At 35.9% G+C, this 12,940-nt stretch overlaps 1 protein-coding gene across 1 annotated transcript in view; it reads right to left on the bottom strand.

The window, feature by feature from the left end:
• Nucleotides 1-7,544: 7,544 nt before the first annotated feature.
• Nucleotides 7,545-12,940, bottom strand: part of LOC148844312 (Pseudouridine synthase family protein) — a 64,376-nt gene continuing 58,980 nt past the window's right edge. The window contains exons 7-10 of the mRNA XM_088958567.1: nucleotides 10,568-10,637; nucleotides 10,092-10,154; nucleotides 8,681-8,867; nucleotides 7,545-8,169 (exon numbers count right to left, since the gene is read on the bottom strand). Of these exons, the coding sequence (XP_088814693.1) occupies nucleotides 8,682-8,867; nucleotides 10,092-10,154; nucleotides 10,568-10,637 (319 nt within the window). The 3' untranslated portion in view covers nucleotides 7,545-8,169; nucleotide 8,681. The remainder of the gene's footprint in view (nucleotides 8,170-8,680; nucleotides 8,868-10,091; nucleotides 10,155-10,567; nucleotides 10,638-12,940) is intronic.

Below are 12,940 nucleotides of genomic sequence, written 5' to 3' on the forward strand. Positions count from 1 at the left end.
GATAATCTCTACATGTAATGTATTTTGTTTTATGAAGTATGCAAATTCATAATCAATGGCCCGGAGCAACTGTTTATGGCAAAAACCGAAAGAAATTATGGACGGGGTTCTATTGATGCCCTACTAGAGTGGTGCATCTCTTGTCGACTATATGTTTTTTTTTGTTCTCACTATTCTAGATATTTCATAATAGAGTAATTTTTTTTATAAACAAGTACACGGAAATGATTTAATATGGGTAGACCAATTCATACCCCTTGGTAGTGGTAGATGGGGGTGAGCGTTCGGTTTGTTCGGTTCAAAACCGAACTGAAATTTTTACAACCAATCTATCATAGGCTAAAACCGAACTAAAACCGAAATTGATTGAAACCAATCAAACCGAACTGAAATTTTATTTGGTTATTTTGGTTAAAAACCGAAATAGAAATCCACCCCTACCAAAACAAAAGAAGAAGACAATCTCTAAAGATGGTTGCAAGTTGCAACCTTGCATCTCCATCATTTGATTGCAGCCATTCGGTCGCAACCTCTCTCGTTCATGATCTATTTGCAGTCTTCAATCTTCACTCTAGGCCGATTAGGACTTAGGAGACTTGGATTCTTTGAAAGTTTGAGAATTTAAGGCTTGGAGCTGGAGGAGTTTGAGGAAGAGAAGAAGAAGACGAAGATGAGAGGGTTAGAGTTTAGAGAGTATAGACTAGACTCTAGAGAGTAGAGGCTGACATGCTCAAGAAGAAAAGAACTCTATAGACTAGATTCTATAGAGTAGAGACTGGCGTGCTTAAGAAGAAAATGAAGGCCTGAACGGTTTTTTTTTTTTTTTTTCTCTTACTCTTTTTAGTTAAACTTTAGTCTTGACATTTAAGGTTCCTTGTATTGATTGGGCTGGACAGCTATGCAAGTATGCATCGACTTACGTATCAACTATCAATAATATTAAAAAAATTATATAACTTTTAAAAATAAATCATTTTTTTGGTTAACCAATTTGTGAACCATGACAACCGAAACTGAAAACCAAAAAAATAACCGATTTTAGCAACCGAAACTGAACCAAAAACTGATTAAACCAAACTAATTAAACCGAAACCGAAATTTTGGTTCAGTTTTTCAGTTTTAACTGAATTATGCCCACTCCTAGTGGTAGATATGTCAAGGTGCCAAAACAACCCATTGCACAAAATAGGGACCTGTTTGTAGCCATTATTACTTGTAGGTGTTATTGCTTTATGGCGTGTTAGGTTTTTATTTTATTACTTGTATGTTTTGTTTTGATCTTCAAATAATCAACGCTTAGGTGATGATGGCATGAAAATTCCTAAGACACCGATGAGACATGACACTTGTTATTTGTTAATTTTAGGCTTAATGACTTACAACAATGCAAAGTATATGGATGGATTTGCAAAACTAATGTTAAGAAATTTTTGTTATCCAAATGTTGTTTCTATTTTTTGTAGAATAGAAATCCATTCCCAAGGAACAAATTAGCTAACGCCCCTGTTATTACTGAGGAGCAAGAAACAAAATTCTTGTCCAGAACAGGAATTTCCTTAGGAACAAGAACAAGTGAGAACACTGCCAAACGGGGCCTTAGTTGATATTTTTTTTTTCATTTTTCCAATCCAAACATTGTCGTTTAGGTTGCTTTCTTTAACTGTTGAGTTCCTTCAATATTGAATAGAAAGCGCATTCCATTTTATATATAAAATAAGACATCAGTGTTGTTTCTTACATGATTTTCAACAATTGGATTGGCTATCATGGGACCAGAGTAAAACAAGGAGTTCATTTTAGATATAAAAAATATACTCTCTCTCTAATATGGTAGCATGGTCTAAACAGTAAGGAGGTTCACTAGATTGGACAAGTGTCCGATCCTAGAGTCCACATCAATCCTAAAACCAACAATGTATTTGCGTTTTTCTGAATAGAATGCAGTTGTCAAAATTTTTAATTTTTAATACTTTTTTGTTTTTTAAATAAATTATATTTGTCAAAAAATTTGATTTTATATTAATATTAGAAATTTCCCATAGAAGAAGCTTTCTTTTGAGCACTTTAGAAGTGTTTGATCAATTGATCCTGATACCATAGTATTTAAAGCTATAGCTAAGCATGAGAAACTAACATATGATCGTACATCAAAACCTACTCCAACCTAGATAGATATGCTAAATGCAACCGTAAGTTAGCTTTCATGGCCTAAAAACTTTCACCAATAAGGCTTCTTATTCAATTATATTCCAAGGCCCAATAAGTTAGCTTTAAAGTGTCAACTTAAACCCCCTGTGACCAACTTTTTACAGTGGTGCATAGTTCCCTTGATGGAGATGTTCTTTGCTGTTTTTGATATTGCAACAAGTAAAATTTTTAATGTAATAAAAAACTATCAAGTTCAAAATTATAGTGTTTGCGGGTACCCACTTCTTATTAAGAGTTTCAATTGTTGGGAAGTTAATGTAACTACTATACAGTTCTGGTGTGAGTAGAAATCAAACTGATTGGAGAGAATAGCTATGGGAAATGCCTAAAAAGTTCTTAGTCATATTAGTGGTGTCAATTTCCTGCCTAATAGGTTGACAAATTTTGAGGCTTTTAGCATTTGATGAGAATTAGAAGTGCTTGATTAGTAATTACTTGTGTGGTAAAGATGAAGGGATGTGGCTTTGGGAAAAGTGAACAGATGCCCCATGCATATATATTGTTTTCTAATGCAAAGGTTTCTTAAGATGCAGATTCATGTGAAAATGTCGTTGTTGTTAATGTTTCTAGAGCAAATGATTTTGAAGTTGTAAGTGAACAATCTCCTTTGAGCTCAACATTCCCAATTCAAGTAACCACCTTATGGTTGCTTGCCCGTTACTAAGACTATTTGGGAATGGGCTTCATCCTTGTTTGGATGCACTTGGAATCCCCCCATGAGTTTGCAAAGTTTGTTCTCTCTCTCATTCTCTAGATGGTCTAAGAAAAGAGGGGAGATCATGAGGAGAAGCATTAGAGCAACTGTTTGCTGGTCCATATGGGAAGAGATGAACTCTAGACTTTTTTCAGACAAGGAAAGATCTATGGAGAATTTAACTAAATTGATACACTTAAGGGTCAGTCATTGGCGGAAATCTTTGGATCTTTTTTAAGAATTCTCCATGGCTGATCTTTTGAGAAAGTGGAAAGAAGTTGCTACCTCGGCTCAGTGCAAAAGGACCTCTAGACCTTCTTGGTTCCCCCTCCTTCAGGATTCATGAAACTGAATTTTGATGGTTGTAGTTTAAGGAATCCTGTGCCTTCTGGGATTGGGGGAGTTTTCAGAAATGAGGCTGGGATTATTTTTGCTATATTCTTTGGCCCTATTGGTGAAGGTGAATCTCTTAGGGCAGAAATTTTAGCAGCTTTGGAAGGAATCAATAGAGCAAGAAAATTAAACATTCAGTGCTTGATCATTGAAGGAGATTCGGAGGTGGTAATTAGGTAGTTGAAGGTAGACAACAATGGTTTGTGGAGCTACAGAAATGAAAAGAAAAAATTTAAATGGCTGAGTAGGGATATTGAGGTGAAGTAGAACTAGGTGAAGAGAAGTGCTAATTCCATGGCTGATGGGTTAACCAAACAAGGGGTGCTCAAGGATTTTTTGTTTTGGGCCACCTTTTAGCTTTCCTTCTTGTTCTCTATTGTGGGGAAGTTAAGATATTTTACCCCCCCCCCCCTCTCTTATACTCAAAGTTTCACAATTTTTATAATCTAATAAAACATTCTGTTATTGATAAAAAAAATATGATTATAAACAACTCCAAGTCCCAAGAATCTCATGCTAAATTTTTTTGTACTTCTTTGATTTTTATAATCTAATAAAACATTCTATTATTGATAAAAAAAAAAAGATTATAAACAACTCCAAGTCCCAAGAATGTCATGGTAAATTTTTTTGTACTTCTTTGATTTAGTTTTGGACAAATGGGATCCTATAAGAACTTCAGCCATCAAACCCGCCAGATTATATTTTTTCAAACATTTGAATTTAGAATTCCATATGTCCCTCTAAGAATGTCTCACATGATCTTATAAGTTACACTGTTAGGTCCACATCCCAAATGAGTATCCTTTTTTGGAGGTGTTTGCCAATGTATATGGTTTTGTTTTCGAAAAAAATGATCTTCCATTTCTTTTAACACTTTTAGGACACACATAAGGGATTGATGCAATTTGGTATTTGATTTCTATGTTCTAACTCTTCTGGTTGAATTTTCAGCCATTCTAACTAAAGCGTGCCACACCAAAGAAGCCAAAATTTTCACCAAGTCCCACTACCAAATGTCAAGATTGCCATACAATATTGGAGAAGGTAAATGAAACACACCAAGTTTTTACCATTCAATTCCTTATTTTTCTCTTGCTCATTTTGTTCCCTACACTTTCACCATGTTTTGAACAATGTTTTAAAACGTGGAGGCATGATGAGAGGAACTCCACTACCTAGAGGCGTGAGGCGTAATTCAGAACGCAAGAGGTGTAAGCCTCTCGAACACAAGGAGGTGTAAACTTGCTTAAGAGGAGGGGGGTTAGGAGGAGGAGGAAGAGGAAGGGGGGATCTCACTTTTCTTTATTTTTAATAAAAAGTTTTTATATTAAGAAGAATAAATATGCATAACATTGGTTGAAAGGGTGGGTGGGGGGGTCTAGGGGCGAAGCGCCCCAACCGAAGGGGCAGGGGGCAAACCACTTTCTTTCCCCTTATCTTTTATTTCCTTCCCTTTCCTTTCATTTTCTTTCATTTTCTCTTTTTTTCTTCTCTTTCTTTTTCTTTCCCTTCCCTTTCTTTTTTTTTTTGTTTTTTCTCTCTTCATATCAGATGTGCATGAGGCGCAAGAGGTGTATGCCTTAGTGGTGTCAGTGCCTCTGGCATACACTTTAGGGTGTTTTGGGAGCGCCTTGTCTGGAGGCGTGCCTCCAAGTGTATGCCTCCCATGCCTATTAAAACACCGATTTTGAAAGCATAATGCATCAGATTTTACAACAGTATTAACAAAATTGTAGGTTGTGGGAAGCGATGAGGAAGGGGATGGTATGATACGTAGAGTTATAGTGACTGATTTTCTAGAGGGCTTGATTCATGTTATTCAAGCCATGTTAAGCCGACCTTGCATCTTCACTTGATATTATCAGGTGAAGCTGGTTGTCTTCAAGTGGAACCATGGAAGTGCTACACAAAGCTCATGTATGAATGCGCCTAATGTCAGCAATATTTTGTTCAACTTAATCGTTTATTCTTTTCCAAGAAACAAATAACCTTATAACCGGATTGGCATCTAATACAATTAAAATTTCAGTATGTGAATATTTTATATATTCATGTCTACAAAAATGCCTGGGTTGTTTTTCATAGGCTTTTCTATAGTAGTTAAACTACCTTTTTCTCTTCTTTTTTTCATCATCTTTGGACAGTAATATTGTAAAGTTAAATTTTGATGACTTATATAGTAGGGAAATTGTTGCATATTCAATGTAATAGTCTTGGAAGTGATTGAGGATTGTTAATCACACACCGTTATTTTGTTCAGTTAATCTAATTTTCATTCTCAAGAATTAGATAGCCTAAAAAGTGGAATGACATCTAATACAAATAACATTTCAATATTTTAATATTAGCCTGTGTAAATTCATGCATCAACGAAAAACATAACATATATTTATTAATAATATATGTATTATAAAATTATCGTATGTTCTTAAGTCATTTATAGACTTTTTTCAAATAATATATATTATTTAATATCTCATTTAATTTCAAAATTCTTACACGCAAAGCATGTGCATATTTCATAGTAATAATAAAACTGAAGGAGATGAAAACATGCAAAAGTATGAAAAATATAAAAAAGGAAATTGTAGAAAACATTTAGACACATCTTTAATAGTGTATATAAAAAAAAATTAGTATGCCAATTAAGAATAATTTTTATAAACATAGAAATATAAAAAGGGAATTGAAAATAGACTATTTACTATCATCATCATCATCAATGTCATCAAAAAATTGTCACGTACAAAACACGTGTGCACTTACTAGTAATACAAAATATAAAATTTTGCACTCTACATTTCTATTTGTACTCTTTCCAAACTGAGCCTCAATAAATTTTTCTCTTTTATTTATTATAGATAAAAATTATTGTGATGAATACCTTTGAACACCAACTGAGACAATTGGCAGACAAACCCACGAAGGATGTGGGCTTAGAACCTATAATAAGGTCTCTAGCTTAGGCCCAAATTGCACCAGTCTGGGCTTTAGGCTTATGTCATTAAATATAAAATGTTACATATTTTTAATGTTTTGTACCATGTAACATATAATATATTTATAAAATATGTTATACTTTATATAACATAAAATATCATATATAATATATTATTCTGTGCCCATTATAATATGTAATATATAATATAATATAAAACAACACATATGCATACAATACATAGAATATTTATATGATAAATATTGCATGTTATGAGCTGGGCTCAAAGCACTGGGCTAGTCGTGGCCCTGAAATTTCCGAGCCTGATGCAGGCTGGTCATGGCTTTGCCTACACAGCCTAGGCCCAAGCCCCAATATTTTCGGACTAGGCTGGGCTAGAAATAATCACCCTTGCATCTATCAAAGGATTAGGGAGGGATTGGAACAGTCTTGTTGCGTTGTCATTTTGACTATCTAAGAACTATACATGTGATAGGGTTTTAACCTATAAAGACATAAAAAACGCATTTAATTCGGTAAATTACTAAATTTTACTTGGAACGCATCACAGATAGAGGTGTTGGCATGTGCTGACATGGATCATGTTGGAATGTGTTGGAGTAGTTTTTTATTGTGACCAGATCCAGCCTCAGTTATTCCATATGGCACTTAGTAGTGCCTATGCATTTGAAATAATAAACTGCCATACAATGTGTTTTGTGCCAAAGCATTAGGAATAGCAATGGGGCAGGTTCGAGGCGGGAATTATTTTCATTGGGAAAAAAATGAACCTCCAACCCCAATCCCCAATGGAAATGGGTTCCCATCGAGGACCCAAATCCCTAAATTCTTTTTTTTTTTACTTCATTCAATTTAAAATTTTCTTTCGGCTTAAAAAGACATAGGAGCCCATATATGATTGAGGAAAAGATTTTAAAAGAAAGAAATAAATCATTAATATAAATTGGTTTAACACTGAAGTAACACTATTAATCACAAAGATAACATAGTAATTGAAATTTGTCCAAGCCGGGTACCTTAGGGATAGAGAAAATTGCCATCCCAATAAAGCATCTTACATGTTACGATTTATCAAGGTGTCAACTGGCTCAGTTGATAAGGCCTCTGGCTCAACCGTACCAAAGGTGTCAAGCTGCCAATTGTGGGGGTTATGGTCTCATAACCAAGGCCAAAAGCCTAAAAATTTCCAGGCGAGCCTGGTCATGTTGGAAATGATTACTCCTACCCAATTGCGTTACCCCCATGGAACCAAGAACAGAAGACCACACCGAAAACCCATGAAATAAGCAAAGATAAGGACCACATGGCCTATTATGGTTCAAAAGCTTGCAAAATCAACATCCACTCTGGAATCCCATACCTCAATACCCGTGGGTAGTGAAGGAAATTCTTGATGAATTCTGTATTTTTCAATCAAACCAAACACAATCTTCAGGTTTGTGGCTGAGCAAACAATAAAGGTTGTTCTGGCTAGCAATAGCCAGCACCTATTCATAACTGCTGAATTGACTAGATTAAGTGATTTGCTTTTTAGAAATAAAGCAGTCATCCCAAGTCCCAACATGTCATTGGGCAATTTATTGTTTAATCACTACAAGACATTTTTTGAATAATTCCATTCAGCAAATTCAGCCATTAATAATCCTATCGAAATATGAAGGGAATTTGCTTTGTTTTCAGATGATCAATTTATATTTATATAGTCTGGGGCACCTAAAAGAGATTAAAATAGTAAGAGTCCACCTGTGGCCTGCCCACCCCAGATATCAACAGCCACGGAAAAGGGAGATTACCTGTTTGATTGCCATGTAACATGAAAAAATGGAGAAAAATTGGGCACTGCTTGGATTTCTTCAACTCCTGAAATAACCTCTCTAATCTCTATCCTTCTTTACAACTGAAATCGATTCAACTGCATAGAATCATAGATGATAGATGGCGCATCAGTGTTGCCAGATGCAATGAAAAGACCACAACAAAATTGGTGCATGACATGAAATCTAATAAATGATTATTTTGGTCATCATAACGGTGAATAAAACTGTGTAATCACCAAAAATACCCCATGTCATGATGTTTGGCATCTTATATTTGATTGGTATTTGTTATTAGTTGTTACAAAAAAGTGAAAAAAATGATGTTTGGCATCGTGAATGCTCCTCTCAATTTAGATGAGGCCTCGGTGCAATATGAAAAAAAGAAAAAAAAATCATTGACTAGTAACAGAAAAGAAAAAAAAATCAGACAAGACTTAATTGTAGACATTAGGGTAAAAATGATGAAGGAAATCTGTTGAACATTTTCCTTTGACTCAGTGACTCAGTGACCTAGTAGGGAGACCTAACCTCAAGTATGTATGCTATTTGGCAGACAATTCAATTGATAGATAGTGATTGCAGAGAAAAAAGATAATATATATTCACCCTAAATGATGAGGCAATTTTTGGGTTCAAATTCAGTATAACCAACGTCAATGAGACAAAGACCATCGGGCGGTGCTGGGGGAGCTGTGGCACGTCTACATGTAGCATCCATCAGCTTTATCAATGAATCATCCTCTGCACCTGCAGCTGCCTCCCTTATACTCGTTGCTACTAGTACTCGAACCATCTGCAAAAATGATAATGCCAAAAAAGTTGAAATAGTGGATGAAGTAGTAACTAGAATATTCTAAACCACTCAATAATCTCCTGCCTCTTGGTGGCTAATATTTGGGAATGATGTTTCTCTCTCTTTGGGTAGATGGTCTCCTACTGATGAGAAGACTTCCCACCTTCATTACTCACATTTCCAAGAAAAGGAGAAGGATTCCATGGAGATGCACGGCTGCTACTTTATAGACAATGTAGGAGAGGAATGTGAGAATTTTTAAGAAGGCGAGAATTAGGTCCAGAAGTGCTGCCATTGAGAGCATTACCAATAAAGGACATTGCTAGAGGGTGGCCATAGTTGGCTAAATCCTCCAACAGCAGAGGATATTTAAGTACTCTTGAGTCTGGACCAACTGGCTACAGGAACTTAACCGGAGCAGGGTTTACAAGGCCTTTGGACTTAATTGTGGACGATGATTCCAAAGTAGTAATTGGATGGTTAAAGAAGAGAAAAATCATGTGGCAGCATAAAAAAAATGATGGAGATAAAAAGGGATGGGAAGGTGAAGGATAATCCAATGTAACCAGATCCATAGATCAGATAACAGTTTGGATGGCACTGAGATATTTGGGCACAGCTGAGCAGCGATCAAGTATAATGTATTAGTACAATATTGAAGGATTGCGCGGGGGTGGGGGTGGGGAGTATGGACTGTTCATAAGCACTTGAAAAGGGAAGCAAAGAGAGCAGATATTAATTGAAACAAGTAGAAACAGTGAGAAGAAACAATTTCCCTAAGTCAACTAGAATATCGTGGTTTTGTTCTAAATAAAATAATTTTAAATGCAAGACCATGAAAACGAATTAAAAAGATTGCTTTCCTGATTCCTGAAGTTGGTATTGAGTCCACGACTTGCAAGGTGAAAGAGGAAATAATAAAAAAAATATGTAGAAAAAGGAAAACAAAACTTACCAGTGTAAGTAACAAGAAGAGAAAGAGAAAATAAATAAATAAAAGATGTAGAAAAAGGAAAATAGAATGTACTGGGGTAACAAGAAGAGAAAAACGAAAGAAAGAATAGGCTTTCTTATTGGAGGTCCAAAAGGCAAAAGCAATCGGAATAAATCACATAGAAATAAGACAGAATGCAGAGAAAAAGAAGACTATGTCCAACCAAATAAAACTCTCTATATCACTGATGATAAACATTAGTAATGTTGATATTAAAAGCACACAATTACCTTGCGCAAGAAACGATTAGCTACCAGCTCCACACACATGACTCTTATTCCTTTTCCATGGACCTGCAAATGATAGCTATTAGCATGAGAAATCTTGGTTTAATTAATAAAGATAAAGATAACTCATCAAACTGGATTTCTAGAAAGGACTAAGCCAGTTGAAAGAACATCTAAGTTTCTACTAACATACACTTGAACACTAAATTAAGCCCTATAAAGTCAAAGCAGCATAATTGATTACTCTAGATACATAACAAGATATGAAAAAATTAAAACTCAAGCAGATGTAAATCAAGTCAAGAGCTTAGTGAACTAGCAAGCTCAATGCAGAACTCAAGCAGATGTAAATCAAGTCAAGAGCTTAGTGAACTAGTAAGCTCAATGCAGAACTCAATAAGGTTCCAAACCAAATCTGAACTCCAGCCCAAATCAACTTCGACAATAATAATGATTAATTTGAAAGAACAACATCAAACCTTTTCTGAACAGGGCAACTGGCCTTCGGCAGCCCGAGCATGGAAGATGAAACACTCTGTTGGAGGACCGCTGGAAAATAGAAAGACAAATTTGTTAAAAAATCAAAAACAATAAATCTTTATTCATCTCAGAAAAATTATGTCCATAGAAAACAAAGTTGAGTAGTTAAAATACATACTGTATGAATTCTGGATCAGCACATAGATTTATGTTTAGTAGCATAAAATCATTGTTTTAGGGTTCCATTTTCCAGTGCTATGGCAAAAACTTTCCAATCTTTCCTGTTTTTGGTCAGTAAAACTTTCCTCTGTGTTTTTGGTAGGCAACAGCAAGCACCCATGATGCAAGACAGCCGAAACAACTAGATGTCTAGGAAGAAAACAACCACTAGATACGGCTTGACATCTCGTATTTCAAAATTCATGGACAAAAACAAGGCAAGTAGCCAATCTAGTATGTTCATACTTTATACCATCTTTTCTTTTCACCTTTTAAGCAAAGTACTTTCTTAGGAGTTAGGACCAATAAGTTAAGTCATACTTAGGACCAAGTACCTTTGTTAGGAGAGTATTGAAGGCATCTGTGATTTCTTCATGTTCTACTTATGGCTGCTTCCAGTAGAAACTCCAAGTCTGTTGTAGTATTGCAATCGGACTTTATGAACACCCAGTTAACTACTGTTAAGCTCAATGGTACTAATTATGTATCATGGTCTAAATCTGTGAAGGTTTCCTTAATTACAAGAGGGAAGTTGAAATATGTTAAGGAAGATAACCCATTAGTGGGTCTGAAGGGTACAACGAATGGGTGCAGGAAAGTGCTCAGATTATGACTGCCTTGTGGAACAGTATGGAAAACAAATATTAGTGTTAATTTTATGTTTTTAAACACCGCTAAGGAAATTTGGGAGTATGCCCAGCAGTTGTATTCAGAGCAAGAAAATTTAACAAGGATTTACCAACTTTACCAGGATTATCTCTCTTCAACAAAGTGATAAGAAGTGTTGAAAAATATTATGCTACCATAAAAGGTGGGTCTGGATGCTTTTGCTCCGTTGGGAATCTCTTGGTTTGTGTTTGAACTTGGGTCTGGATGCTTTTGCTCCGTTAGGGGACTTAGTATGGGATCTTTGAGATCTTAGTTGGGCTCTTGGGTTTTTTTCTTCCTTGGGTGATGTCTTATCACCTTCCTTTTGTATTCTTTTTCCTTTTTAATGAATTTATCTTATTCTTCAAAAAAGGTCTATGGAATGAGTTGAATGTTTACCAACCCCTTTCCCCTGATCTTAAGGTACAACAAGCTCAATGGGAGTATTTAGATGTCAGATTCTCGTTAGGATTGAGGTCTGAGTTTGAACTTGCAATGGCTCAAATCTTGGGAAGTTAATCTCCCTTCCCTATCTAAGGAGTTTTCTTGTATCCAGATGACATATCAACTCCATAATGATCATTCCACTACTTCAGAGAAGTCAGTTTTAGTAGCAACAAGAGGTGGCAGTGGTAGAGGTATTAGGGAAAGAAGTGCAATTAGAGGTGCCAGCCATGGCTTTAGGGGTTGCCGTGGTGGCAGTAGGGAAGGAAGAAGTGGAAGAAACAGTGGTGATTGTGGTACAGTTACAGAGTGCACACATTGTGGTTGTGCATGCTATTGCCTTCTATTATGAGTTATGACTTGCATGGTCCACCATCTTCATGGGCCAATTGTGTCATAGTTGAGGATGATTCTGGAATTAATGACTTCACTGTTGAGTTGCCTGCCACAAGAGTTGGTAAGAGTAATGAGTTGGTCTTCATCACTCGTAAGGAATATGAGAGACTTCACCAAGCTTCTTCTGTGCCTTCCAAGTCCATTGCCACTCTTGCTAAGTCAGATACAGCTTGTTTAGTTTCCAGTTCTAGCCATTCACCATGGGTAATTGATTTTGGAGCTTCAAATCATATGACTGGATCTTCAAATCTTTTTAAGTCTTTGCCTCCTCCTTCCACTACCCAAATAGTTACCTTAGTTGATGGCACTTCTCCTATTAATGGTACTGGTAATATTTCCCTTGAATCTGATATTAGTCTTAATTGTCTTTTACATTCCACAGTTTCCTTTTAGTCTCTTGTCTGTAGTAAACTCACAAAGTCATTAAACTGTTCAGTCACTTTCTTTCATTCCTATTGTGTCTTTCAGGATCTTACGATGGGGAAGATGATTGGTGGAGGTCGTGAAGTTGGACGGCTGTACTACCTAGATGTCAATGGTCCACCAAGAGCTCTTCACTTATCTCTTACTCCTCACTAGTGCCACATCGGTCATCCTTCACTTCATATTTTGAAGAAGTTAGTTTCTAGTTTAGCATTAGACCTGTTCATGGGCCGGGCTGGGCC

This window comes from Nelumbo lutea, chromosome 8 (genome assembly GCF_056320005.1).
Source record: "Nelumbo lutea isolate HS-2025 chromosome 8, American lotus-T2T, whole genome shotgun sequence".
NCBI classification, from domain to species: Eukaryota; Viridiplantae; Streptophyta; class Magnoliopsida; order Proteales; family Nelumbonaceae; genus Nelumbo; species Nelumbo lutea.